Source organism: Crocodylus porosus, unplaced genomic scaffold (genome assembly GCF_001723895.1).
Source record: "Crocodylus porosus isolate Cpor-Errol unplaced genomic scaffold, CroPor_comp1, whole genome shotgun sequence".
Lineage (NCBI taxonomy): Eukaryota > Metazoa > Chordata > Crocodylia > Crocodylidae > Crocodylus > Crocodylus porosus.
In genome coordinates this window covers 59,950,586-59,978,085 of record NW_017728886.1, presented here as the reverse complement: position 1 = coordinate 59,978,085, position 27,500 = coordinate 59,950,586, and the positions used below count along the sequence as shown (strand labels likewise).

Genomic DNA, 27,500 nt, shown 5'->3' with positions numbered 1-27,500 from the left:
ATCTAATTTAGGGGTGGGCAAAATGCCACCCATGGGCCAGATGCGACCCGCCAGGGCATTCTATCTGGCGCGTGGGGCCCCTAAAAAATTTAGAAAATTAATACTTATCTGCTCCTGGCTGCCTGTCATGCTGCCCTCGATGGCTTGCCAAAACTCAGTAAGCGGCCCTCCGCCCAAAATAGTTGCCTGCCCCTGATCTAAGTTCTCTTTGACCATGTGGTAAAATTTCACAAAATCAATGCAATTAGTGTTCTTTGTTTGACAGGCCCTGGAAATGGAATTGGGGTGCAGTAGTAAAGTTGCGTTGGAAGTGAGGTACCTTCATTATTCCTGAAATCAATACAAAGTCAGAACCCAGAAGACCTGCACTTGGTATTTGGCTCAGGACAGGGCTAATAACATCCCACTTTCATAAGCCCAAAGCTCTTTAAAACAGACGCATCTTTTTGCAAAAACTGTTGCATGCTATGGAACAAAGCTCTTTCTATGTAATCCATTCATTTCCTCTTCTGTTCAGCTTGTTGCACTGCATACAGGTTTTTGGTATTCTGTTTAGGTTGCCAAAAATGCATTGTTTATGATCTTCTGTTTTGACCTCTTTTTAACATTAAAACAAATTATTTTTACTGATTTTTGTCAAGAAGCTTTTAATATGATGAGTCTCCACTAAAACCAAACATAACATTGTGATTTACACCTGACTTTTGCAGATAAATCAGATCCCATGATTAGCACTGTGCTTATTTTGTTTTATTTAAAGTAATTATTCACTGGTTTAAAGTAACAGCTAGATTTTATGTTGTGCAATCTATGTATAGCTTCTCAAAATAGAGGAACTGGTTGTATTAGTTAAAATGCAAACAGAGTACAGCTTCTCATACACAACCCCAAACTCGCTGTATAGTTTGGTGGGAAACTATAAGATGTTTATTTGTATCCAGGTACACTTGAAACAGCTAGAATGTAAAATAGTTTCCATTTTTAAAGCAATTAAATTGAATATAGGGTTCTTTTAAAAAAAAAATACTTGTAGCACATGCACAAACTGGATATATGGACCACATTTAGGACTTGACTAGTTTTTTCAGTTTGTATTCACTTGCTTACAGGTACTATGTACCTGTGCACGTGTATTGTTGTTTTCCAAGCTTTAAAGCGTTCAATCCTACCCATCTTTTCCATTTGATGTGAATTGTGTGTATGTATGTATTACTTTAGTAACACAAATTTAATTTTTACATGTTCATTAAAGAAATTAGTTATTGGTTTCAAAATGACTTCAGTCCCATTCCAAATGGGTTTAATGTTTTGGAGAGGGGGCACAGAAAACTGTGACATCGTCTTTGTGCATCAAAACTACTCATTTTCTGCATTCAGGCCCTATCTTGCAAAGATACAGTGGCCTGAAAGCTCAACTAGTACCATGACTGTAGTGATCTTAGGTTGCTAAAAAAAATAAACTTCCATCTCTTTCTTTTGACTTCAGTGATGCCTGATGTCAGCAGTTTTCAGTTAAATTAGATGCATGTTTTCCTCCTTTATTGTGTTCATGGACATAGGCAACAGCTGCAGTTATCTTATGAAATACGGTATCTATAAATACCATTAATGTTATTTTAATTGACACTTTTATGGTGCAGTGATCTCTGTAAGCTTTCATAGTGAAACAGAGTTAATACAGTACTAATTACATTTATTACAATGACTCTCTGCACTGTATTTCAGCCATGATTTTGTGCAATGGACTGTTTCATATAAGTGTGCTGAAAAATGCCTGCCTTGAAAGCAGTGGATGATATTAGAATAAATAAAAGTGCAAGTTGATTATAGTTGTCTGAAGCCCTTGGTTACAAAATACTTTCACTATTGGTCCCAAGAATTTTGAGCATATTGTGGCAGGAAGATGTCTTCTCTAGGGGGTTTCTACATATGTGCAGCACTTTCTGCATACATTGGAAGAAAGTGTCCCCACCATAGTTTCCTCACGCACACTGGTTATTGGTTCCTTTTCATTACAGTGGTGTTCAAAGGTTAGATTCAGATTCATTGATACAAGAATAGGAATGGAAGATGAGATTGTAGTATGAAATGTACCCTGTTACAAAAGTTAGCCTTAGTTAGTTTTCCCATCATGTTGTTTTTAGTGTTATGCCAGATTCACATTTCTGAAGACTAGTTCTCTTTGCAGTAGTAACACCTGTATTCTGAGAAATAGCTAGTTTGGGTTTCATATGGCAGTATCTTTCTGGATCACAGTTTATTAATCCATATATTCCTAGGATAATTATAATTAGGGACCTAATTTATGATGCAAGTTCACAGTGCAGTGGTGCCTTTAATCTCACTCTTTTTGCTATGCCCCTTCTCCCCCACCCCCTCCAGCTGCCTAGTGGCCGCAAGGCAAAAACTGCAGCATTAATTGCCTCTTGGCGCCTCAGCAGCTCAGTGGGGCGCGACAGGAGTGGGAGGACGCATGCTTACAAGCAAGATTAAAGGTGCTGCTGCGCCGCAAACTTCTGCTGTGTTTTAGGTAGGTCCCTAATTATAGTATGCAGTTCTTCAAATTTTATCCAAAGTTGGTTTCTAATTTCTAAATATTGGAAATTATTTCTAAATGTTGATTTTACAAATATTTTGGTTACTTTTTCTTGTTTTTATCAGTCAGTCGCATCCATAGCTAATAGGGCTGTGCGAAGCTTCGGTCCCTGATTCGATTTGGCCGAGATTTGGCCCGATTCAATGGCTGAATCTCCAAATCCGAATCGAATCCGGAGACCCTCTAATTTCTCTGAATCAAATTGGAACCCTCCAAATCAATTCGGAAAGATTCAGCGATTCAGACATAGACACAAGTTTAAATGTTTTTTCTACATAACTCAGGGTTATGTGGCTTGTGAATGCTGATGCTGGGGTGGATGGAGCCACTTCCGGGTCTACCGGGGAACGTGTTGGGGGGGCCTCCCTGCATCTCCCTGGCTTGGTGACTGGTGGCTTCTGGGTCTGGGGTGCAACTGGGGTCCCCCCCAAGTCCAGTTGCTCAGCCAGGGGAGCATGGGGGTGGGAAGGGGGCTGCATGCTCCCTGATGGACCCCAAAGTGGACCAGAAGTACTTCAGGGTTTGCTGCTGAGCACATGGGGGGGGGGGAGCCCCTCACCCCCCCCTGCATTCCTATGGGACAGTCCATCAGCTCCACCATCGCAGTGTTCACGAGCTGCACCTGGTACCTCAAGTTATGTAGAAAAAACATGTAAAGCTGTGTCTACGGCCAAATCGCTGATTCTCTGAATCGGCATCAAATCTTCAGATTTGGATTTGGCTGAATCGAAGTGGGACAGCAATTGAAATCAATGAATCGAATTGCTGTCCCTGATTTGGGCTGAATCTGAATTGAGTAGGACCTGTTTCGCACACCCCTAGTAGCTAACATTTTCTCAGGCCAAATGGAGTCGCATCAGAAGCTTGTTGGTACTGTGTGCGATACATTAACGGGTATGGACAGGGTAATTTCTGTGTGGTAGAAGGAAATAAGTCATTCTTGACAATAGAATTCCTGGCTTGAAGTTTTGGCCAAGTTTTTAGTTTGCCAGGCTATGTCTGTTTTATGTCATAATATGAACAGCGTAGACAACCATAGGAAAAGATAGAAAAGAAATGGGACCCTATTTCCAATCTTTTAAATAGGAAATGTGTATTATTACTAAAATACAGGGCTTCCAGCATATGTCTTCCAGTATATGCCACAGAAGAGTGGGGGCCAACCTTTTTGCAGGTGTCCCACAAATTAACTCAAGTGCCACTTTGATCCCATTCTCTGCCTGCTCTGTTGCTCTCCTTTCTGCTCCCTGTCCTGTGCTCTCTGCCCAGTCTACTGTTGTGTTTTCTGCTCCCTGCCTAATCTGCTACTGTGTTCCTTGTACCCTCTCTCCATGCCAAATGTAGAGGCTGCCTTTGCCATTTGTGGCGCACAGGCTACAGGTTGGCCACCCTTGCCATAAACTATTTAGTTATTTGCCTGGAGTTGTTATAACTGATGATGTAGGCATGAAGTGCATGAGTAAGTTTGGGCTCTCAAATGTTAAAGCAAGTCTGGAACACATTTGGGTAGATTTGGGTGTAGGTGTGGGCAACATTGGTGGGGGAAATGGCTTTTGAAGGACAGATGAGCTTCTAGGTTTGAGCATTAGAGGAGAAATGTCTGGATCCAAGATGAGAAGATATAGCTGCTCTAATTTTTTCCCATCTTCACTATAATTATCACAGTAAGGACTGGATTGCCAATGTTTGTTTGTTTGTTTGTTTGTTTCTCTACTGCATTTCCCTTCCATCTCTTGGAGTCCAAGACCTTTCTTAATCTTTTTCTGTTCCCACACTCTCAGCCAAGCTTATTGATACCTCCCTTAGTTGATGTGCATTAACTCACAACACTGCCAGCCCCGGCTCCCAGTTGACCAAGTTTTGGGCTGTAAGCCAGTTTCACTTGCCCTTGTTTATTCTCACAGCCTGACTCATCTCACATAGCTGCTTCCCAGCCTGACTGATATATGAAGACTGGGAGGCTGATAGAGGTGGATTGCTGAAGTTTATGCTGGCTAGAGAAAGAGCCACACAGTTCTCTCTACTTTTCTTTTCTCCTTCAGTGGTCAGAAATTTGTTCACCTCCCAGAAACGGCGTCCCTCCCCATCCCCATCTCCTTGACATTTCTTGCAAACACTTGCAAATCCTAGGTGAAATAAGCCTTGGAACTTGTTTCCTAATAAGATTAGCTGTACGTGAAGTTTGTGCAAGGACTTGAAGAGAGACCACAGTGTTAAATGTGTGCATGATCGCACACTTCTTCATTGTAGTGCACATGTAAGACTCTTGCTGTTGTCTGTGGTTCCGATTGCTAGCCAAAGGCTATTCTAACATAAACTAGAATACAGAAATCAAAGTGTCTTTATGTAGTTATAGGCATGCAGTAGTTTCTTCCAATGGATCCCAGTAGAGTGAGCTGAAGGTTTTGTTTACATGGATCTTGAATGACAGTTTAACAACGGTATTTTCTCACATATAGCATAGTATCATAGAAGATTAGGGTTGTAAGGGACCTCAGGAGGTCATCTGGTTCAACCGCCTGTTCAAAGCAGATCATTCCCAATTAGCTCATCCTATATAAGGCTTTGTCTAGCCTGTCTTAAACTTCTAAAGATGGAGGGGTTCCACATCCTCTCTGGGTAACTTGTTCCAGTGCTCTACTACCCTCCTAGGCTGCGCCCAGAGGAGCATGGACATTACTTTTCCTGGGGACAAGTAGCAGTGGGACATGTGTGGCTGCTAGTTGTCCCTGGGGAACACCTGTGCCACGTACTCTCTGGCGTGCGGCAGGTCCCCTTGGGTGGGGTAGGGGAGGCTGGGGCCAGCAACTGTGGTAGCCCCAGCAGCCTTACCTGGGGCCCTGAGGGTCAGGGAAGCTGCAGCTCTCTCACCCGTGCAGTTTGGAGCCTGGCTGGCAGATGGAGTGTGGCTCTGGCCAGCTAGGCTCTGGTTTTGGGTGGTACACACTGCCTCCACATAGGCTGCCCTGCTTTTTTTCTGTGTGTGTTTTTTACTCCTGGATCTCAGCATGGGAAATGCCTCAGTGTGCAGTGTGTGGTGCTGCAGTTGGGTCTTGTTGCACTCAACTGGATATGGCCCTAGTAAGTTTTTCCTAATATTTGACCTAAACTTTCCTTGTTACAACTTGAGACCATTGCTCCTTGTTCTGTCATCTGCCATCACTGACAACAGTCTAGCTCCATCCTCTTGGGAACCACCCTTCAGGTAGTTGAAGGCTGCTATTAAATCTCCTCTCAGTCTTCTCTTCTGCAGACTAAATAAGTCCAGTTCCCTCAGCCTCTCCTCAGAAATCATGTGCCCCAGCCCCCTAACGATTTTCATTGCCTTCTGCTGGACTCTCTCCAATTTGTCCACCCTGTTTCTGTAGTTGGTGGGGGGAGGGGGGGCAAAAACTGGACAAAGTACTCCAGATGAGGCCTCATCAGTGCTCAGTAGGGGGGAATAATCACTTCCCTTCATCTGCTACCAATGCTTCTACTAATGCAGCCCAGTATGCTGTTAGCTTTCTTCATGATAGGGGCACTTTGGCATGTATACAGCTTATTGTCCACTGTAACTCTCAGGTCCTTTTCTGCAGAGCTTCTGCTAAGCCAGTTGGTCCCCAGCCAGTACCAGTGCATGGGATTTTTTTGTCCTAAGTGCAGGACTTTGCAATTGTCCTTATTGAACCTCATGAGATTTCTTTTGGTCTGATCCTCCAATTTATCTAGGTCTCTAGGAATCTAAACCCTCTCCTTCAGTGCATCTATTACTCCCCACCAGCTTGGTGTCATCTGCATACTTGCTGAAGGTGCACTCCATCCCATCTTCTAGGTCACTGATGAAGATATTGAACAAAACTAGCTCTAGGACTTTGGGGCAGTCCACTCGATGCTGGTTACCAAGTAGATATCAAGCCGTTGTTTATTCCCTCTGAGCCCGACTATCTAGCCAGTTCTCTATCCATCTTGCATTCATCCAACCCGTACTTCCTTAGCCTGCTTGCAAGAATGTTGTGGGAGGCTGTATCAAAAGCCTTGCTGAATTCAAGGTATATGTCCACTGCTCTTCCTGCTTCCAAAAGCAGTCATCTCTCAGCATAGAAGGCAGTCAGGTTGGTCAGGCATGATGTGCCTTTGCTGAATCAGTGCTGACTGCTCCTGATCACTTTCTTCTCCTCCCAAGTGCTTAGAAATGGATTCCTTGAGGACCTGCTTCATGATCTTTCCAGGGACTGAAGTGAAGCTGATCTGTCGGTAGTTCCCCAGATCCTCCTTCTTCCCTTTTTTTAAAGATAGGCACTATATTTACCCTTTTACATTCATCAAGGACCTCTCCCAATCGCCATGAGTTTTCAAAGATAATGGCCAGTGGCTCTGCAATTGTATCAGCCAACTCCCTTGGCATCCTCAGTTGCACCCCATCTGGCCCCATGAACTTGTACAAGTCCAGCTTTTCTAAATAGTCCATAACCTGTTTTGCCACTGTTGGCTACTGATCACCTCCCCGAACCGTGCTGCCTGATGCTGTAGTCTGGGAGCTGACCTTGCCTGTGAAGACAGACCCCCAACTATACTAACACCTTGTTTTTAAAAAGGTGGAATGAAGATTTTTTTTTTTCTAGAGCTGTATAGAGCAGGGACTGAACCTAATCTTAGCTGACATATCCTTTCCCGTCTAACTAAAGGTGAATCCTGAGCTGCTGCTGAAGGCTGGTCTTCATGGGCGTTTATATGCATACTTTTGTTTTCCTGCAACATGCCATAAATCTGCCACTTTGAAGCAGACTTGATTAATCAAGTCTGCTCCACACATGAGCTGAGGTGAACTGTGCACGTAAATGTGCGTAAGCGCACAGAAAATGGCGGTGTGCTTTTGAACTAAAGCACCTCTGATGTGTGTTACTTCAAAAGCGTGCCGCTGCCATTTTCTCAATGTTGAAGTGCATTTCGCTGCTTAGTCAACTGCAAGCGTCACAGCCCTTGCATGTGTAAAAGTACCTCATGGATGGACCTCTGATTTTGAAGTCGTAACAAATCTGAAATAAAGTTTATGAAAGAGACCAGGAGCAGCTAGCAGACAGCAAAACTGGTCTAAGAAAGTTTAGCTTGATTACAGGAACATCAAGACCATTAGATCATTAAAAAGGAGAGTTGATTGCTTGCACCTGTAGAGGAAAGAACAGTAAGCTGTTAACTCAGTGGACTCCATCATCTGACTGAATAGTAATACCATAGCTACTGCTCTGTAAAGCAGGAATTGTGCCAGGGAGCTTCCAACCCTGCACAGAAAATTGACTTCACAATTAATAATACACACCTCAATTTTGGGGGCTGATTTTTTTGGGGGAAAGGTGGAGGTTTTTGTTTTTTTGTATGTAAGATAATGCAGTAACTTTTTCTTCAGAACTGTTAAAAGTGCATAATTTTCTGGAAAAGAGTCAGCTTGCATATAACTTTATTTTTGGCCAGGTTTGTCTCTTCATACATGTAATGTCACTACATGTCTAAGCAAGGCATACAACTTAATGAAGCATATCTCTTGTGTGCTCTTATTGTTGGAAGTAAACAGGCTTAAAGATAAGGAACCAAAGCGAGAACAACTTTAAACGTTTATCAGTAGGACCCCCCCGTTGTGAAAAATTCTTGTGCCAAGGATTATGTTATTAGATCAGCTTTAGAGATGCCCTGGGACCCTGAACTCAAAATATTTGTGGGCATGGTGGCAATTTTAAGACTGGCGTGCAATTTTCAACTCTTCTAAATTATCTAGTCCCGTACATCTCACTTGCACATTTTTTGGCTAAATAAATTAATTACTATGGTCTGTAGAAGCTATTTTTCTTTTTTTAATCTGCGACAAATGGTGAGAGAAGGGATTGGTAGTACACTTAATCAGTGAGCTATGATGATAAACCTTTTGATAACTTTAATGTTCCTTGTACTGAAGAAACAGCAAATGGGAAGTGAAGAAGAATTTGCTTCCTTTACTTTTCCAGTTCCTACTTTATCACTGAGGCAGCCGTTCTCTCCAATATCAAATAAATGGTCCCCTGTTAGAACAGCTGACATCTGGAAGTCTCCTCACAGCCCTCCGCATAGCAATGTTCTGACTCAGGCATTAGTTGTTTGAGCTGAAATCGGGGTCATCGCAAGAAGCCTGTAATGTCTGCTACTTCTAGCAAGAGCTCGCTTGAAAGTTCTGCTTAATGTTGTCATTCAAACTCAACATTGCTGCAGCAGGTTTATTAAAAACAATGAAAATGCAACAGTGTTAAACTTTGGCACAACTTTTCCCTTTTTATTACCTCAAAATGTTTTACAAACAAGGACTTTAGCCTGATACAAGCTCCATAGTATAGTTGTCTCTACTTTTATGGATAAGGAAAATTAGATTAATTGACTTTGCTAAGGTCATACACAAAACTGATGGTAGAGCTGGGCTGTAGAGAACAAATGTTCTGATTCCTGTCTTAACTATGTGATGTTTGTAGGAGATACTGCTTTAAATTAAAATAACCTTTTAATTTTAATGTCTCTTTAAAATAAATTCCTCAGATAATTTTAAACAAATTATATTTTCCTCTCAATGGCTTGATTATCATGGATGCAGAGTATAAAGTGGCTTTCATATGTTTTTTTGTAAATTTCAGTTCACTGCTTCCTACAAATACGTTGTTGTAGTCCATTTAGTCTCTCTGTTCTATGCCTTTGTGACATAGTTGCCCTCATTATTTAGCATTCTTCATTTGCATATGTACAAGAGGGAACAGCTGCTTTCTGCAGGCATTTTGTGTACTCATTCATATTCCCACAGTGGTGGCCTTGTTTTGAAGCACACTGCTACCCTGTGGAAAAGCAGAAGAATACACTGACAAAGCAAATCACAGTTTGATAAGTCTTTAAAGGCTTAAATATATATAACAAAAATATATTAGTATTAGTAATATGTAATAATATTTCAACCTTATGGCAAATGCTACCTAGTGAAGTCACAAATATGCGCTATTTTTAGCGTTGCTTAAATGCTATAGAAAGCTAAAAATTAAAAAAAAAATCTGGTTTGAAATGGTCCTTTAGTCTTGTGTGATTTTTTTTTTTTTTTTTGAATATATTTGCCTCTCCTCTTTTTTTGTTTCTAAAGATATTTGAAGAAAAACAGGAACTTTGTGATCTAACATCTGTTTCTATTGCTTATTTTCTAACTTGAAGTCATCCTTTGGATAAGACGGTCATTTCCACAGGAACAAAACATGGTGTCACGCATACAGAATTATATATAGCTAGACAGATATAAGCCAGAGGTTCACAAATGTGATCCATAAAACCCAAGCACATGGCTGGCTCTTTTGCTTCCTTGCCCTTATTTTTTTTTTTTCCAGAATAATTTGACTTAAGGCCTTGAGTCATCTTCAATTTTAAAGCGGTCTAAAGCAGTGGTTCTCAACCTTTTTTTGTACTAGGACCCATTTGTAAATATCAGTGGCCAGTCCCAACCCAATGCCCCTCATTCCCAACCCACTGCCCCTCACCCCCAGCCTCTCAGTGTGTGGGGCAGGGGTAGATGTGTGGGGTGCGGGGGGAAAGAGGAGGGCGAGCAGCTCCTTGTAGGCTGGAACTCTGACAATCTGCCTGGGAAAAGCCATGAGCCATGTGTAGACAAAACGAGGGGCATGTGTGCACACTTTAAAGTGAGCTAAATACTTTTGCACTGCTTTAGTGGTGTCAGAGTTTGCACGCCGTGATGATGTATTGCGCATTAACTCCAGCTGCTGTAGGAAATTTGGCAGCATAATGCACCTTAAATGACTTTGGGCGCAGCAAACTAAAACTCTTCTGAGGCTCCACACATGGGCTCCATGCAGCTCTGTGGCTCTGCAGGAAATCTTGCAGGCAGCCTGACAGCAGCCCGGGAATGCTCGGCCCAAAAAAAGCGACGAGCCTGATCTCCTCCCGCCTGGGACCTGCCTGCCTGAGCTACACGGGGGCCCGGTGCTTCCCTCCACAGCTGCGGTGCCCCCTGGAACAGCCCGAGCTAGGTGCCTGCAGGTGGGTGCCACCTGGGGGGCCACCATTGCTGTGGAGGGAAGCACCAGTTCCTGCCCCCGCAGCCCAGGAACCGCTCTGCCCACCAGCAGCTTGCCCTCCTCTCCCCTCCCCTCCCCTCCAGAGAATCAGTGGGGTGTGTGCACGGCACAGGGGTTTAATCAGCCCTAAATTGAAGCGGTGTTTTTAAAACCCACCGCTTCAATTTAGGGCCCCTGTTTTGTCTACATATGCCCATGATTTACCACATTTTTCTCTTTTAAAGGAGAATCTATTTTTAAAGTCTGTTGATCCACTTTAAAAGTTTGATCATGACCCTTTTATATATTCTTGCAACGCACAGGTTCAGAAACACCAGTCTGCAACTTTAAAATAATTTTAAAGCTTTAAAGTAAATAAAATTCCTGCCTATAATTTGGTGGACAGTAACTAGGGGAAGAGTGAACTGAAGATCTAGTCCATGTGTGAGCATGTTTTAGGACCTCTGGAAAAATACTATGTCTTTTACCATTCTTGGGCAGTATACTTTTAAACTGAAACAAAGGAATGTATTTTATATCTATCTTTAAAATAAATACCTTCTTGACTTGATGGAAATGGGGAAAAACAAAAAGCCTTGAAGGACAAGCTTGTGAAGGCAGTTATATTTATACTAAAAAGTGTTTTGCATATTGTAGTGGTAAAAATTGAAACAACCACCCAAAAAGGAAAAAAAAGTTTGACACTAGAATCTTTGTTTTTGTTTGCTGTGTTTCAGCTATGTATTTTTTAGGAAAAAAGGGTTGAAATATTTTTAAGAGGGGAAGAAAAACATGCATGAAGAATTAAATACTTTACATATAGATATAAAAAAATTGTGGGTCATATTTTGACCTACAGCCTTGGCAGTGTCCTTTAAACAAGCATTAATCATGCATAGTGTATCAAATCGGCATGTGCAAGATAACACTGGTGACCTCTCCAACTGAGAATAACAAATGAGCTCTTAATTCTCCTTTCTATACATGACAGTAGTGTTGACAAGCTCCTTGTATATTTTTGTCCTGTACATAGTCAGCCCTATGTAAGATTAATGCTAAGATTTTTTTTCTAATGTGCATCTTTTAAAGTTCCCAGTTGTTCATAGCAAGAACCTTTCTATGGATTATGTGACTAGTAATCATTTTATTTTACTTTACTTTACCATTCCTACTTCTTCCTTGGTTTTTGAAGACCAAATCACCCCACATTTCCTAGGTAGAATCTGTGGGAGAGCTAGTAAACTGAATAAAAAAAATTTTGTTCCATGCTGAATGTGCAGAATCCTCAAAATACAGATACATCACTACAAAGAGATCCATGAAAACCTAAATAAATGTTTAAGACTTTGTTCTGAAATCTCTCTAATCACATATGAGACCTAAAACAATTCATGAATCTTCTATATTACCTTTCTAAAAGATATATATTTAGAAAAGTCCCAAAAGGCACTTTAACATTCTAGTTGCAACTAGTAATGTGGTCATGATATGTCTTTATATGCAGCTAGAGAGTCAGGGAGAGTACGTATTTCAGCACTGAACTGAAGATTGCTAACTGCCTGTTGGTTGCTTGAAAAAATGTTATACCAGTTATAATGCTGTAATATCTTAGTCTGTCTTCTATGTTGACCAAAATTATGGTAGTGGACCAACTCATGTTAAATGGTTAAAAGGGCCCCTAGGCGATATTTCAGGGACTGCCTCCTTACTCTCAAAAAAGCTTTAAGAATTCAGTGTTCTAGCCTGTCAGTCTGCTTGCTCTTCTTTTACCACCTGCACATTGATGTTTTCTTCTTTCTCCCATTCTTGCAATCTGGCCTCGAGCACAAGCAGTGCTGTCAGTTGCTTGGCTTGGGCCTGTACAGACTTGCAACACAGCCTAATATTTCCCTTCACCTGAAGGAGAGGGAAGAACTTTGACTTTTTAAAAACTTTATACAGATCTTAAAAACAAATGGTGAAAGTGCAAGGTATGTGGCCCTCCTAAGGGCCAAACATGAAACACCTTGTCAGCAATAACAAGAAAAACAGTGTCGCCAGAAACTGAAACCCCTTTCCTCATCCCCCTCGTGAGGTTACGCATGTAGGGTCAGCTCTCTTTCTTCCATCTTGCAAAGTGCCTCTTCGATGACCCAGCATGTCACAAACTGGTTCACGTTTTGTTGTAAGGTCAAGTGTCCAAATTCAAATCTGATACATGCATGCACCAGGAGGTGGAGAAGTTGGAGGACGTTACTGAAGCTGGCTGCTGAGAGAGACATGCACACAAACAAGGTGCTCCCATTAGCACCTTTTGGGTCATTGTAGGTCAAAATGCTATCTGTGTTTTCTTCTTTCTGTGGTGCTGACTGCTGCTTTAGCTCACTCTGTATGTTCCTGATTGAATTCCTGTTGCTTTGGCTGATTGGCAGTGGGATACAGTTCATGGAATTGTGATCAACTTTTAGATTTCTCTGCAGCTTCAGACTTGTCTTTGTAAAGGGGGAGGGGTGGGAGAGACCTTTTTGGTTCTTGTGTCATTTGGAAACCCAGTTAGCTTTGCTATTGACTAAAACCTGGAACAGTCTATAGCAGTGGTTCGTGCCCCTCACTCCTGACCCACTGCACCCCACCTCTAGGCCCCAGCCCCCCAGTGTGTGGGGCAGGGGTGGGGGTTTGGGGTGTAGGCCATTGGAGGCCCCAAGCAGCTCCTTGCAGGCTGGAACTCTGCCAGCCTTCAAGGGAAAATCCATGGTTTTCCATGTTTTTCTCCTTTAAAGGCGAATCCATTTTTTAAAGTTTGTTTGCGACTCTTTCATCTATTTACTGGAAGAAGTAGCACTTTACTTTGACCTGGCTTTGTGGTGTCTGTATAGATCAGGTGCTTCACTGGGGCTTTTTGGTGCTATTAGCTAAAGCTGCTTCAATCAGCTATTCAATCGGAAATTGTTTTTTTATTATAGGGATTCAGTAGTTAACTCCCTGGTCAGCACGCTGGAGTACTCTCACTAATCATATACACTATTGAATGATCAAAGTATTTTTCTTTTTTAGCTCCTTTTCTTGCCTTTTGTCAAACCATAAGAGACCACATTAGTGGCATAGAAAGTAGGCTTAAAGCTGCAGCTTATTGTATATCCAAAGCATGGCAAACTACATCAAAACTACTTTTTCCCTTGGGCAGGTTTTTAATAGCTAGAATACAACATCCTTCTCTGTCAATTTGCAAGCCTTCTGAAATACTGATTTGTTTTGTACTTTGAAGCAGCCATGTTACATTTTGGGTACTATTTTGTTGTTGTTGTTCATCAGTGCACTTTATTTAGTATTGGTACATGCAACTGGTGAATATTAGACCATTTGAAATTATGCACTGCAACATTAATTATCAAATGCTACCACTTTTGAAAAATGACCAGAGCTCAACATTTAGATGAGCAGGGCAAGTCCATACCCTTTTGTGGATTGGCTGTCTTGCCTCAGGGCGTAAAACTCTGAATCCAGACCAGAATCTGAATCTAGTAATTTTCTTTATTTGTATGTCTGTCTGTATGTATGTATGTCTGTACTGTACTGTACTCATTAAACTGTCACCCTGCAGTTTTATCTGTTTACCTGTTTTCAGTTTTCCTGCTTTCTGTATACTGAAATGACATCTTATTCTATCCCCCCCTCTTTTCAGTCTTAACTTAGGGGTCAGTAGCCTTTTAGGAATGGATGAAATAATGCATTTGGATCCAAAGTGGCCTGGTACTTCCATCCTGGCCTGTGGTACATGCTGCTGAAGTGTTGCCATATTGCCTTACCACTGAAACACTGTTGATATCTGTGCTTTATGGGCTTAATGAAATCATTTGGTGGGCTGGATCTGGCCATGGGCTGTAGATTGCTGAACTAGTCTTAGCTGCCTTAAATATGGAAGGTACTTATTAATGTTAAGTGTCTGGGATATTGGTTTCAAAAGTGGATATGTGCATCCTAAATCCTCAATCAGACGCATCAAATATTCAGTTTGTCGTTTGCTCAGGTAAAGGCATGGTTATGGTGTCTGTTTACATCTGTATTCCTTTTTCTTTAAGTTGCATTTCAGGTGCCTTTTTTATTCTAAATTATAAGCCTGAAGCCATGTGGAGCTGTTTTATTCTGTCCTCTTCTGATCCATACATGCTAACAGATTACATTATTTCTGTGCTGAACACCACCGTGTTCTTCTGTTGCTTGGACTAGTTATAGTCTTAGCCTACCAGTCCTTTTCCAGTAACCTTCCCTCCCTACTGCCCTCCCCCAGACCCACTTGCTCTTCTGTCTGGAGCTGTTCGTGTATGGTTCTAGAAGATTCAGCTGTGAAAACTCCAAAAACTTCAATTTCCCTTGGTGAATTCCTGGAATTAACCACTTAAGCTTCACAATCTTGTATTTACTTGCATAGCTCATGCACCTTTCCTTCCAAAATGAGCCCTTCAAAACTGGGGAGAGTATCTTCAGCAGGGAAGCTGATTTTTCTTCACTGTTATAGTACTAGAATAGAAGCAGGGGATTTACTGTGTCATCCAGGTGGCCATTATTCTAGAATGCAGAAAATCTTTTTTCTGTATTTTACCTTCCAGCAGTAAATTGCGTGCCTTATTTAGGGGCATGCAGTATGTGAGGAAATGCAGTATACTTTAACTATATTAATTTTCCTTAGCTGTTGAAACTTAGTGGGAAGCATGAGTAGATCTAGGATTTTGAAGAGCAGGGTGCAGATGATGTGGCACACCATCACACATAATGCAACACATTTTTCTCCAGTTAAAGAGAAAGTAGATGCTTTACTGATATGCTAGGGCGCTGCAATGATATTATTCAGTTTAAGATAAAAATAAAAACATATAAATATTTGAATGTGCTTTTACTTGCTAGTGTATAAAGTTAAAAAAACCACAGCAAATTAAGCAAAAAAAGAAATACTCAAATGAGTTGAGCAATATTGTTTTATGTAGCTGAATAAGAGTACATTTAACTATAGTGACTACAGGACTAATAACAGTGTCTAGCTTTCTTGAGCATCCTGACAATGCCTCCAATATTTCATTATCAGTCATGTCTACACTTGAGTTAAAGTTTATAGCTAGAACTTAAAAACAGTTTGCAGGGCTTTGATGTAGAAGAGAGACATTACCAGGAATGGCTAACAGAGCAAAATTGCAGAAGAAAGGATACTTTGATTTAGCAGAACCTCAAGATCATTATAAAGGAGAAGCTTGTTAACATCTGTGGAATGCAGCGAGATTAGCAGGAATCAGGAAGATAATGATCCAGGAAGTAAGTTAACTCACTCAGCACCGCCTAAATAGAAATGCTGTTGCCCTCCCAGGTTTTAAAGTCTGGGTGGAGCAGAAATCAGAAAGGTGTGCAGCTGCACTACTGCACCTGCTATGAATCTGCCTCTGGTGGCTAGTACAAACAATTAGATACAATGTTGATGCAAGACAAGTAACTAGAAGGCCCCATACATCACAAAGTGGCTTTCTCAGGTATCTTACTTAGTCGGTTACCCAAAAAATGTGATGTAAAGATAAAATGTTTTGCCTGTTCATTGTAAAACAAACACCCCCATAATATATGGAAAATGGCTTTTCTGTGTCTCAGATGAGTTGAAATTTTTTGTAACAAAAATAGTTGGACTAATGTGTTTTGATATGCTTAGCCTAAATAGTTTCCTAGAGATATAAGATTGACACAAATTTGATCTGTACTATTGCTTCTGGCATTCTCAGAAAATCAGTGAAATTATACCTTCTTCTAATTGGTCCTTTATCTATTCCATGGGAGATGCATTAAGAACTTTGTAGATCAACCTAATCTTTGCCAATGTGCTGTAAATTTCAGTTTACAGTGGAAATTTGCCTATACACATATCTAAATATTTTTGTCTGGTTGTTCTAATCATATTACTCTTTCTATCTTGCTGAAAACTTGATGGTCACTTTTTTGTTTTTATTTTATAGAATGTTAACTTGCTAATGTTTGTTCAGTTAATTTCCTTGGCTAGTGGACTTTGACTACTCATAGTTACCCAGGCAGTAAGCTTTTCACTTACAGGCACAGCATATTGTAGCACAGAGAAATTCTTTGTTACTTTTCTGGGTTTTTTTCTGTGGAGAATTCTTGTTATAAAAAAAAAAAAAAACCCCTAATATGTGACTTCGTGAAATTTTATTTTAACTTCTTATGAATCTGAAACACACTAGCATATTTTTTCTGGAACAAAATATAATGCTAGTTTCAATAGGGAATAATTCAGTGAAAACGTGATGTGATATATGAGGAGGTCTCTCTGAGACTATTTGTAAACTTTTGGTTTCTAAATGTTGGCTTCAGGCTCGCTAAGAAATAGCCTAGTGTTTATAAAGATTATCCTGACAGCAGTATGTTGTGCCAGTTGTCAAGACACATTTAGCATGTGGAGATGTATTAATCTGTTATAGGTACCACTGTAAGTGGTTGGAATAAATAGAGGACTCAAGCACATGAAGAGGGATTAACTGTACAGATTGAGCAAACTCTTCAATCACTAAACCAGTGATTTTACAAAGGCTTAGCCTGCTTTTACAAATATTGATTACTGATTTGCTACTCAGAATGAAGATGACATAACCTGTGCAGTTGCTATGTAGTGTGTTATGTGAAGTGTACATCATTCATATTAATGGGTTTGTCATAGGCATTATAGAAACTGACAGATTTATTATAGCAACGCTGCTAGCACTGCCATAGTTAAAGTTGTATCAGCATTTTCATTAAAACTCCCATTTGCTGCTTTTTTGGTGGTGGGGAATGATGATGATGCAGGGGAAGGTTCATTTTTAAAATTGTTCCCAGCTGCAACTTGATAATTCTAGTTTAGACTTGGCACAAGGATGATCTTCTGTGCATTTTTTTAAAAGTAAAATGAAGCCGTAGTTTTTAATTTGCACAGAAAGAAATGTCTGTTTTACCAGAACTTTCATGTTCTTTCTTTTAATGCAGCATTCCACTGAAGAAGACTGCATGTCTTCTTCAGTGAGGTTTGGTACGGTACGGTTACTGAAACTGTTGTGCTGTCTCAACCAGCTTGGCTTCAGTGACAGTGTATTCACTTTGTAATTTGTGTTCTTAATTCTTAAAATTGGTTTGATTAAAAAAAATAAAATAAAATACAGCTACTAAGATACTTCAGAAGAATTAAAAGGACATAAAGTAAAAGGTCCAAGATCAGGGTTGCATTTAATCAATACAGTAAATAAATACTTAGCCTTTATTCCATGTCATTTCTATGCCATAAGGATTATTGCAAGGCCCTGGGTTCCTTCAGCAGATCGTCTTTCCAGTCCTGTGACCTGTTATGGAATCATAAAATCTTAAATATGGCTACCAGTCTTCTGTCACTCACCATCTCCTAACTTATAGTCCCATTACCAAGCACAGGAGCTCCAGTGCTCCTGTTTCTAGGTTCGGAGCCTAATCATTGGTATTAGAGATACAGAAGTCTATATCAGAAGTGGGCAAAATGCAGCCCGTGCGACAGATGTGGTCCACCAGGTCATTCTATCCAGCCTGCGGGGCCCCTAAAATTTTTTAGAAAATTAATATTTATCTGCCCCTGGCTGCCTGTCATGCAGCCCTTGAGGGCTTGCCAAAACTCAGTAAGCGGCCCTCCGCCCAAAATAATTGCCTGCCCCTGGTCTATTTAGTTGTGTAATTTGAAAGGCAAAGCTAATCCTGAACCTAGAAGAGAGTTGGAACCTGGTGGATGACTGTTGCTTACCCTTGGATTTAAATATCCGTATTCCTAGGGCATCCAATGGATCTGTTAAAAATGTATATACCAATTTGAAAGATTCTGGGTTTTTTTTGGGAGAATTTCCCTAAATAAAAATATGGAATAACACTGTTCTTGAAAGAATATGTCATAATGATAGAAGTTAATGTTTTTTAAATGAAATTAGAACTGATTACGTAGTTGTTGTGCTGGAGCTTGGCATGAACTTGCAGGCACAGCAAGGTTTGCGGACTTCCCCATGTTCCCCCACCACACACACACACACTTCCTGCTTAAGCAGAGATCCCTTCTTCCTCTTTGCCACAGCAGGGATTGTGTGGTATGCTAACTAATGCCGAGAGGTGTTTGCGTGTGTGTGCATCTCCAATTTCACTGGGATAGGCAGACAGAACAGTGACCGCTTAGGGCTTTTAGAGCTAATCAACATGTCAGCCTGTTTAAGAAGTTTGAAGTAATGTGGAGGGAGGTGATTATTTTGCTAATCAGGTGACAGTTATCAGCCCCTGTCCCCAGCTTGCTTGCCTGTCAGTTTGCTGCAGACTGTATGATGAAGCAGGGAGGGAGATCAAAATGTTCCATATGATCTGCAGATGCATGGACTGCACACATGCTCTTGCCTCAGAGTGCTAGCTGGGGGCTGGTAACATTCCTGCCCCTTGAGCAGCCAGTGGGGAAAAAGCCTGGGACTCTGCAGGCAGACCTCCCTAGTAAAAGTCCTGCTGGGGCGTGGCTACACCCCCCTCAGCTCAGCTCCCTGTAGAAGGGAAGGGAGGGCTATTCTAGCACCCCCTGGCTTTGAGCTTGAGCCACTGCAGGTATGTGCTTGAATTTCCTCAGTCCAGGGGGAATGTTTGACACGTTTCAAACTAGTTCAGCCCAGTCAGATTAGACTAACCTGCAAAGACTGAATCAATTCAAGCTCAGGCTTTTTGAATGTCTGCCCCTAGCCCTAGTGTCCTGGCAAGAAACAGACTAGAGTACAAGTTGTAAGAAAACAGTTCTTCTATTTCTGTCTGTATTTGAGATTAATGAAGAGTCTGTTGACATCTTGAGACTTGGTGCAAAATTGGCAAATGGAGCCAGATGCCTTTTGATGGAAGGTGAGGACAACATCGTTGCTAGATGTGATATTCTCCTTCCTCATCCCCCCCCCCTTTTTTTTTTAATTTGACTGAATACAATAGCAGTCAGCTGCTTTTCATTTAACTGCCAAACCAGTAGTGATTCTTTACATCCATGACAGGGATGGTTGTGTCTATCGAGTAGATCTAAAAGTGGGTGTCGCATGTGTGCTGTTGACAAGGAAGCTAGTTGTCTTTCACTACTTTTCTTCAGATGGGTTACAGAAGAAGTGACATAGTATAGCTCTTGGTAGAACTTTTATATTTGGGCTTTTAAAGATATACATCAGCTGTCTGAGATCCCTGGGCCCTTTTTGAGGAGAGTGGAATATTTCACATACAGTAGTGCATGACCTGTTTTGTAAGTGGAGTTTCACTGTTGTGGGATTCTCTGATTATACTGGAAGGAGCCTTATTTTGTTCTTATTGGAATATATTCTGTATCCAGTTTGTGTATATAAGGGAAAACTTGAAAGGGTCAAATATGTTCCTTCTTGTCTTCAGTATATTTTATTTAATTATGAAGAGCTTGTCTGCACATGATGCTATTAAGGAATAGTTACTTTAAAACAAGCTATTTCTGAACAACTTCATGTGTTGACACTCCAGAGTAGGATGTCAATGTAGTTATTCTGGAAAAGGTGTCACACTTTAAATTCAGTTCCTGTCTTAATCCTAGCTTTCAAGGATAGGTAAGGCATTAGTGAAATACTTTATTGAAAGCTGGGTATAACTTTTCACTTGGATTATCAGTAGTAGAAGAAACCTACGAAAATCTAGTGCCTGTTGGTATACAGCCCAACCAAACCATTTTATATACAGCAATTCATAAAAAAAATTGTATATTCATTGCCAAAAAATGCTCAAAATAAAAAGTATAATTTCCTCACATCTGTATATGCCTGCTGAAATCTTGAAGCTTCCCTTTTAAAATTACGTTCTGTTCTGTAGCTTAGGAGATTTAATATTTTTCTTTTTACACATGAAAGATTTTCAGCTGTAACGAGTAATGTTATAACTTTTTGTTCTGGGATACAAGCTGCAGGAGCACTTAAAATGCTAAGACAGCTTATATACATATGTTTCCTTTCAGAAGCTTACCAGGCCAAGTGTTTGGCCAGAAGTCAGAACTGTTGAATTGTTCTACAGAGTCCAAACCGTTCTGTGAAAGAGCACTTGGAGTACTCGAGTTACATTTATAAAACATTGTATCTGTTATGTTAAGGGGTCGTAATGGTGTTTTGTGTTAGTCTGTTAGTTCCCTGTTTTCTTGGAATTATTTGGTATTGCTGGATAGATTTCAAACTTGCTCCTCTAGTTTGAAATGCAGTGGTTCATTTTTTATTTCACTTCTCTTACCTGCAATTGAATCCAAATTCACATTGGCAGATTTTTTCTTAGTCAACTAAAGGGAAATATGTAACATGCCTCAATTTACATGCAACTTGCGCACAGTGTATTAGAAAATTCAGCTTATATAAGCTTGTTCTTGCTCTGTGTGCAGGACCAGAAAATTGTCATAACTTAATTTAATTTTATATCGAGACAGTTTATGTTTTAGTGCTTATATAGAGAGAGATTATATAGCTGTACAAAAATAAGCTTTCTATATGATATAAAATTAGATCTACATATAAGCTCTATCTATCTATAGATATATAGATAGATATAAGTGCACACATATTCTCTCTAGCTTGCTAGTTCTGTCATAAAATGTTAGCTCTTAGTTTTCACATTTTGTTTTTACCTCAGAAAAATAAAGAGCAGTTCTGTCTCAAAGAGATCAGCAAGCTTACTGCAGGTCAGGATGCTTTTAATGCTATGGATTCTTGTTTGAAAATTATGGGTTTATCCTGTGAATTGCATTTGCCACCCAAACAGTGCAATAATGCATGGCATCCTTCAAAAGATCTCCAGGCACTCTAGTTGAGAATCACTGCTCTCTACAGATGACAGAAAATTGTCATATAGCTTACTTTATTTAGAAATTTATAATGTAAAGCTTGACATCACACTGACTTATTTGTATAGCTTGAAATACAGATATTTTATTGTGCGCATTACCAGAAACCAATGCATTACCAACGCCTGCATTACCAGAACACTGAAACTGAAATAGTATTTGATTCACCCACTGCTTTCAGTTTCTGCAGAGTAATACTGTATTTACTTGAGTATAGGATGAGGCCCCTGTCCTCCCACCAGTCAGCATGGGGGGAAAAAAGCCCCAAGAGCCAAGTATGTGTAATGGAAATTATTAATTAAATTTTATTATAGAGCAAAGTAGCCAATGCTGTAGATACCGCCATAGGAAATGCACAAGCTACCCTTGAAAGAAGTGGTTTGTAAAGCTATATAACTTTATTTTCCTTGGAGAAGTCTTGAAAATACATAATTGATATCTGGTGTCTAGTGTGAAATGTTTTTTGCTGTTAAAATATTAGCACTTTAATACTGGGTGTTGCGTGTTAAGCCTTTTGCCAGCTAGCAGGTGTTTCTGTTTGCATGTTACTGAAATATTCTTTCCAAAGGTATTGAAAACCATTAATGAAACAAATGAGAGTTTATACAAATTGCCAGCTGATCACCTTCCCTTAAATTTTGTGAGTAGAATTCTTTAATTTAATTTAATTAAATGAAAATCGGCATTCTGACAAGTTTGGGGTGGAGTAGGCACTAAGCTAAGGTGCATATTTGAAAGCTCAGGGGCTGCAAGTTTGAAGCAGTAACAGAAGCATTCACGGCAAGGCCTGTGTGATCCCAGTGAATCTGCAAATTCTGCTAAAAACCTGTTGCAAAGACGTGAAAAAGGAAGGCAGTGAAGCACTCTGAAAATATTTGGAACATAAATTTGAAAAATACCCATTATAGATTAACTGTGGTTGGACTACAGACAACTATATTGTATTGCTGTGCACAGACCCAAAGGGTAATTGTACATTAGAATAGTAAAAATATTTATTTCCAGATCAAAGAATACTGAGGATATATTGAGAAAGGGTTGTGTGGTTGGGTGTTTTCTGGTGAGGGAGGTAGAAGGAAAGGAAGGAAGACACTTGCTAGAACAATGCACCTTCTTTGTTGAGCTGTGACACTGAGACTAGATCTCGTTGTGTAGGTTGCTTAGTTAAGCGATCTCCTTTTTATTTGTAAGATACATATTTTGAGAAGGAATAATGACTGTAAAAAATTCAGGGCAAGATATAGATTACTTTAAATGCTTTTTAAGAATTATGTTTTGATTTACCAGTTTTCCTTTAGGATGTCTCAAAGAAGTTGAATGGCTCATACTTGAGGAAAAGTTCTTTACCATTATTACTGTATAATTGCAGCTACTGTGCTTTACAAGGAAGACAAGCTATAATCAACCACTTAGCTGTTACTGAATAACACTTATCTCCATTTTGCCTGCTTAACTTCCCATAAGCATGCTAACCATCTCTTAAGAATGCATTGACCTCTAATTATTTCTTGCTTTATGTATCCCTTATCCCACATTGGAAAAAATAAAATATATTCCTAGTGGTACACACCACAGTACAATACAATCCAGCATTCTTTTAATTTACTCTGTATGGAAAGGAAGTTTAACAGTTTTACATTCACTAGAAATCAGAAATGTAATGTTTTGTATTTAAATTTTGTAGCTGGTGTAAATTCAGGAACACTATCAGATGACATTTACTATTATTTAAAAAAATAGACCAGGTCCATCCTGCTCCTAAAAAATCACACTGCAGGAATTAACGAGATTATTAAAGGACTTGGCTTCCTGACCGCCAGATTACAGCAGCTCCAGCCTTGACATGAAGCCTGAGATCAAGGTATTTTTATATACATTTCTGATGCAGTGCTAGGTGCTTTTAATTAGCAAGCTGTGCTAATTAAAAGCGCCTGCATGTCACATGCATCAGGAGCACAGTCCGCCACAGCACTGACAAAATGGTGGCTGTGAACGTTGAACGTAAGCACATTGAACGTGTTTTAGTTCAAACTGCACAGCTGCCACTTTCTCAGTACGGAGGCATGCTGTACCGCTGATACACATGGCATGTGAGGCTTCCAGAGTACTCTGGATTTCCAGCATGTCGGAGCAGGCTCCCCACGTGTGTAAGTGCCTGTTGATCCATTACATGTATGCAGTGGAGAATGCTCTGTCGGGCCTTGATACGGTATTCCTGCTACACTAGGATTTAGGAAGTGATTAGCTGAGAAGCTAACTTTGTGCTGAGCGCATTCTACATTCCCCTCACGGGAGGAATTCTTGCCATGGCAACTCTGGCTGTTGGCACAGAGTAGACAAGAGCCACAGGGTGAACCTGGGCTGCCGTATGTGTACGAAGAACTTTTGGACTTTATTATAATTTTTTTGCAGGTGGACCTTAATCTGCTGTTTTAGATGACCCCTGTAAGCATCATTTTGGGAATACATAAGTGGAACATGGCTCATAGGTTCTCCAAGCTCTGTGTGCTCAAGCCTCCCACCCGTCTCAGCAGAAGACCCTGCTTCTGCCATTTCTTATCACCTTCCAATCAGGACCCTGTGTGAAATGAATTTGGTTTCAAACTTGCTTTCTCAACTGTGGCTGTCCCTTCTGGAATACAAACCATCACAGTTAGCAGTGACCTGGCAACCAGCAAAGACCACAAGGATGTAGTTGGTGTGTAGTCTGAACTCTCGTCTAAGCCATTAAAGTTAGTCGTAGGTGCTAAATTACTCCCTGCAAGCCTTCTTTCCTCACTAAAACGAAGAAATACATTAATAAAATTGGAACCAAGTATTTGTTGAAGATCTTGAACTTAAGAAATAGATTTAACAAGAAGTAACCATTTTTGTTCAAAAGAGTTTGCTCTTGCCCTTCCCCCTTCTCTAGTAATTCAACTTCAGGATCATTTTATGACCAGCCCTACTTTGAGCAAGAGCTGAAAGTGCTGCACACTGATGCCTCCCAATGACTAATTTAAAGAAGCACAACATGTCTCTCTGGAAAATGCAGCTGCCTCCCCCACCTCCTGGACAGCAGTCAGATTCATTTTATTTTGACATGGATACGTCTTCTACACTGTTGAGACTCTGCTTTTGGTTTGAGTAGAGTTCCTTGTGCTAAATTCTTAAATGTGCTTCCGTCGTGGTTGCATATTTACCTGCAAATGGAACCCATTATAACAGTGTACACTTATGTACATATAACCAGTTTGCTTTTATCATGTTGGTCAAAAATTCCTTCAAAGTTAAAATGTACCTAGTGTGGTGCGGATATTAACAAGAAAATATTTATAAATAATGAAGTAGGCTAAAATATGAATACACCATTTTTCAATAGCTAGAATGTTAATACAGCATCTACTACATAGTCTGACTTCTTTTTATTCTTTTTGTTGGAAAACTGTTGGGATTATCTTGAGGAATATCTTCTCGTGTTTGGTATGCTTTCCTTGTATAGCCTTCAGTACTTCACTTGCTCTTCTTTTTTCATTACCTTCTTTTCATTTGAAATACAAGTTTTACTAACAAAATGAGTACCAAGATCTAGATTAGTGTATAGTAAATTTGGTTTTAAATGACTATTGAAGAGCGTAACAGACCTCAGTTACTTAGCAAAGAAGGTATTTAACTTGGTGTTGTGCAAATTTGTTCTTTAATCTAAATAGGATATTTTAAGTGGTTATTTAACACAGAAGTTGCTATAGAACTAACAGGATTATGTAAATAATTTTAAAGAACAACTTGCTGACTTCCTACAACAAGAACTATGGGTAGTTATAGGTAGTAGTGCAAAACTACCATTGTGATTCTTAAACGTATTTTAGAAGTAACGGTTATTACCTCCAATGACCTGTTAGGTCTTTAGGTTTTTATGGTATATAATAGCAGCATGGGAAACCAGATGTTTATACATATGTAAATGATTATGCATGCTTAAACACAATTCTGCCTTTTATGTTTTATAGTAGAAATTTAAATAAAATCTGTTTTGGGAGGACTTGAAACTAAATTATTTTAGATTAAACTAGAAATCTAGGTGCTGAAGAATTTTTTTTTTTTTAAAGCAAATTAATTTCACACTTCTAGGTATAAATAAACAGTGGGGGCAATGGGAAGAAAAGCAATAGGCCATCTTGATCATTGCAAAGATATGGCTGAGTTCCTATGCAAAATCAAAAAATAATCCTGAAAACACAGCAGCAGTTTGGAAAATTTGAACAATGTGGTTGTCTTTTCAATCTAATATCTATATTATCTATTTTCTGAACAGTGCTTCTTAATGTAGCATGAAATATGCCTTCTCTGCCAGTAACAAGCTTCACTTGTTGTCATCCCTTCATTTGGTTCTTTTCTTTATAGGGACAGCGGCTTTGTGCAGGGGGCTGGACCCGATGATCTTCCGAGGTCCCTTTCAGCCTTGTAATCTATGAATTTGTGCACTTCACTTTATAGGCTCTTCTGATATATTTTTTGGAAGACCTTTGGAGAAGTTATTGTCGAAAATTAAATTCTCAATTTAATTACGGTTGTATCTGACACTTCAAAGTATTGTTTGCTTCTCCAGATCATTTTAAGCAGTGTGTCTTCAGATGCAAGCTAATACCCCCTATGTTAAATAATTCTCAAAATGTTTCCAGTCTGGAAATTTGGTACAGATTTTTTTTCTCTTCCCGAAGCTTGCAGGGTCTGGTACATGGCTATAATTTTCTTCTCCCTGCAGTGGCAAAGCAACACAAGCAACAGCTTTGTCATTCAGACTAATGAGGTTTTTTTGGCCAGTTAAATTAAACTGGATTAGCAGTTATTAGTTGCATTTTTTTTCAGTAGCTCATTAGCATTGTGGATATAAAGTTGGTCATATTTCTTATTAAAGTAAGCCAGAGCACTAATTCCTTGAAAAATAGTGGTTTATAACATTTATTTCTCTTTCAGGGAACCAGTTTCCTCCTATTGCAGCTCAGGATCTTCAGTTTGTTCTGAAGGCTGGATATCTTGAAAAGCGCAGAAAAGGTAAAATAAACCTCATGAAAATGTTTAGTCTGTTTTTGTGTCTACGTTACTAAATTGCATAACAGTGGATGAAACAAATATCAAAATATCATAAGTGTTGGCCAGTTGTAGCCATAATTTAGAGACTTTCCATCCTTTTGAAAGGGTGTACATTGGGGATGTACATTAAATGTACTTCAGGATGTACATTAAAGAGTGCATGTTGACTTCATGTTTCAGTGACCACCAAGATTTATTGTCCTTCAAGAGTGTAAATACTGAAATTGGCTTTAATTCCATCTATATTTATTTTGATTTAATACTTTTTTAATTGTCACTAATACATACTTACTGTTCTGGCAATTCTAGTTTCCTACAGTCTCAGCATATTTAATACTAGGGCTGTGTGAAGCTTCATTAACTGATTTGATTCGGAGGAGATTTGGCCTGATTTGGAGACTGAATCTCTGAAACTGAATCTAGTTGTTAGACCAAGTAAAAGCTCTGAATTGATTCAAAGCACGTGAATTGATTTGGAAAAATTTGGCCGATTTTGTTTTTTGGAGATTTGGCCATAGACTAAACAGGCAGCTGACAAGTCTGTTGGTGTTTGGGGGAGGGGAAAGAAAAGGGGGGGAGGCAAGGATTGGGGTTAGGGCTTGGACAAGCTGCCCAGCTGGGGTCAGGGGCAGCGCTGGGAATGGGTGCTCTGCCCTGCTGCCACTTACCCAGCCAGGGAGCAGGGGGGTGGGATGCAGGTGCGGCTCACTCCAGGGGGAAAGGGGTAAGTGGCAGCAGGGCATAGCCCCCCTTCCCAGTGCTGCTGCACCCACATCCTGTGCCCCCACCTGCACTGGCTGGCAAGTGGTGGCAAGGCAGAGCCCCCACTCCTAGTGCTGATGCCGGTGCGGCAGCACTGGGAGTGGGCGTTATGTCCTGCTGCTACCCAGAGTAAACTGTGCCTGCATTACTCCCCCCT

At 40.1% G+C, this 27,500-nt stretch overlaps 1 protein-coding gene across 1 annotated transcript in view; it reads left to right on the top strand.

Moving 5' to 3' along the window:
• Positions 1-27,500, top strand: part of SKAP2 (src kinase associated phosphoprotein 2) — a 164,789-nt gene that overhangs the window by 68,494 nt on the left and 68,795 nt on the right. Inside the window, exon 5 of the mRNA XM_019535020.1 lies at positions 26,465-26,542. Within this exon, the coding sequence (XP_019390565.1) occupies positions 26,465-26,542 (78 nt within the window). The remainder of the gene's footprint in view (positions 1-26,464; positions 26,543-27,500) is intronic.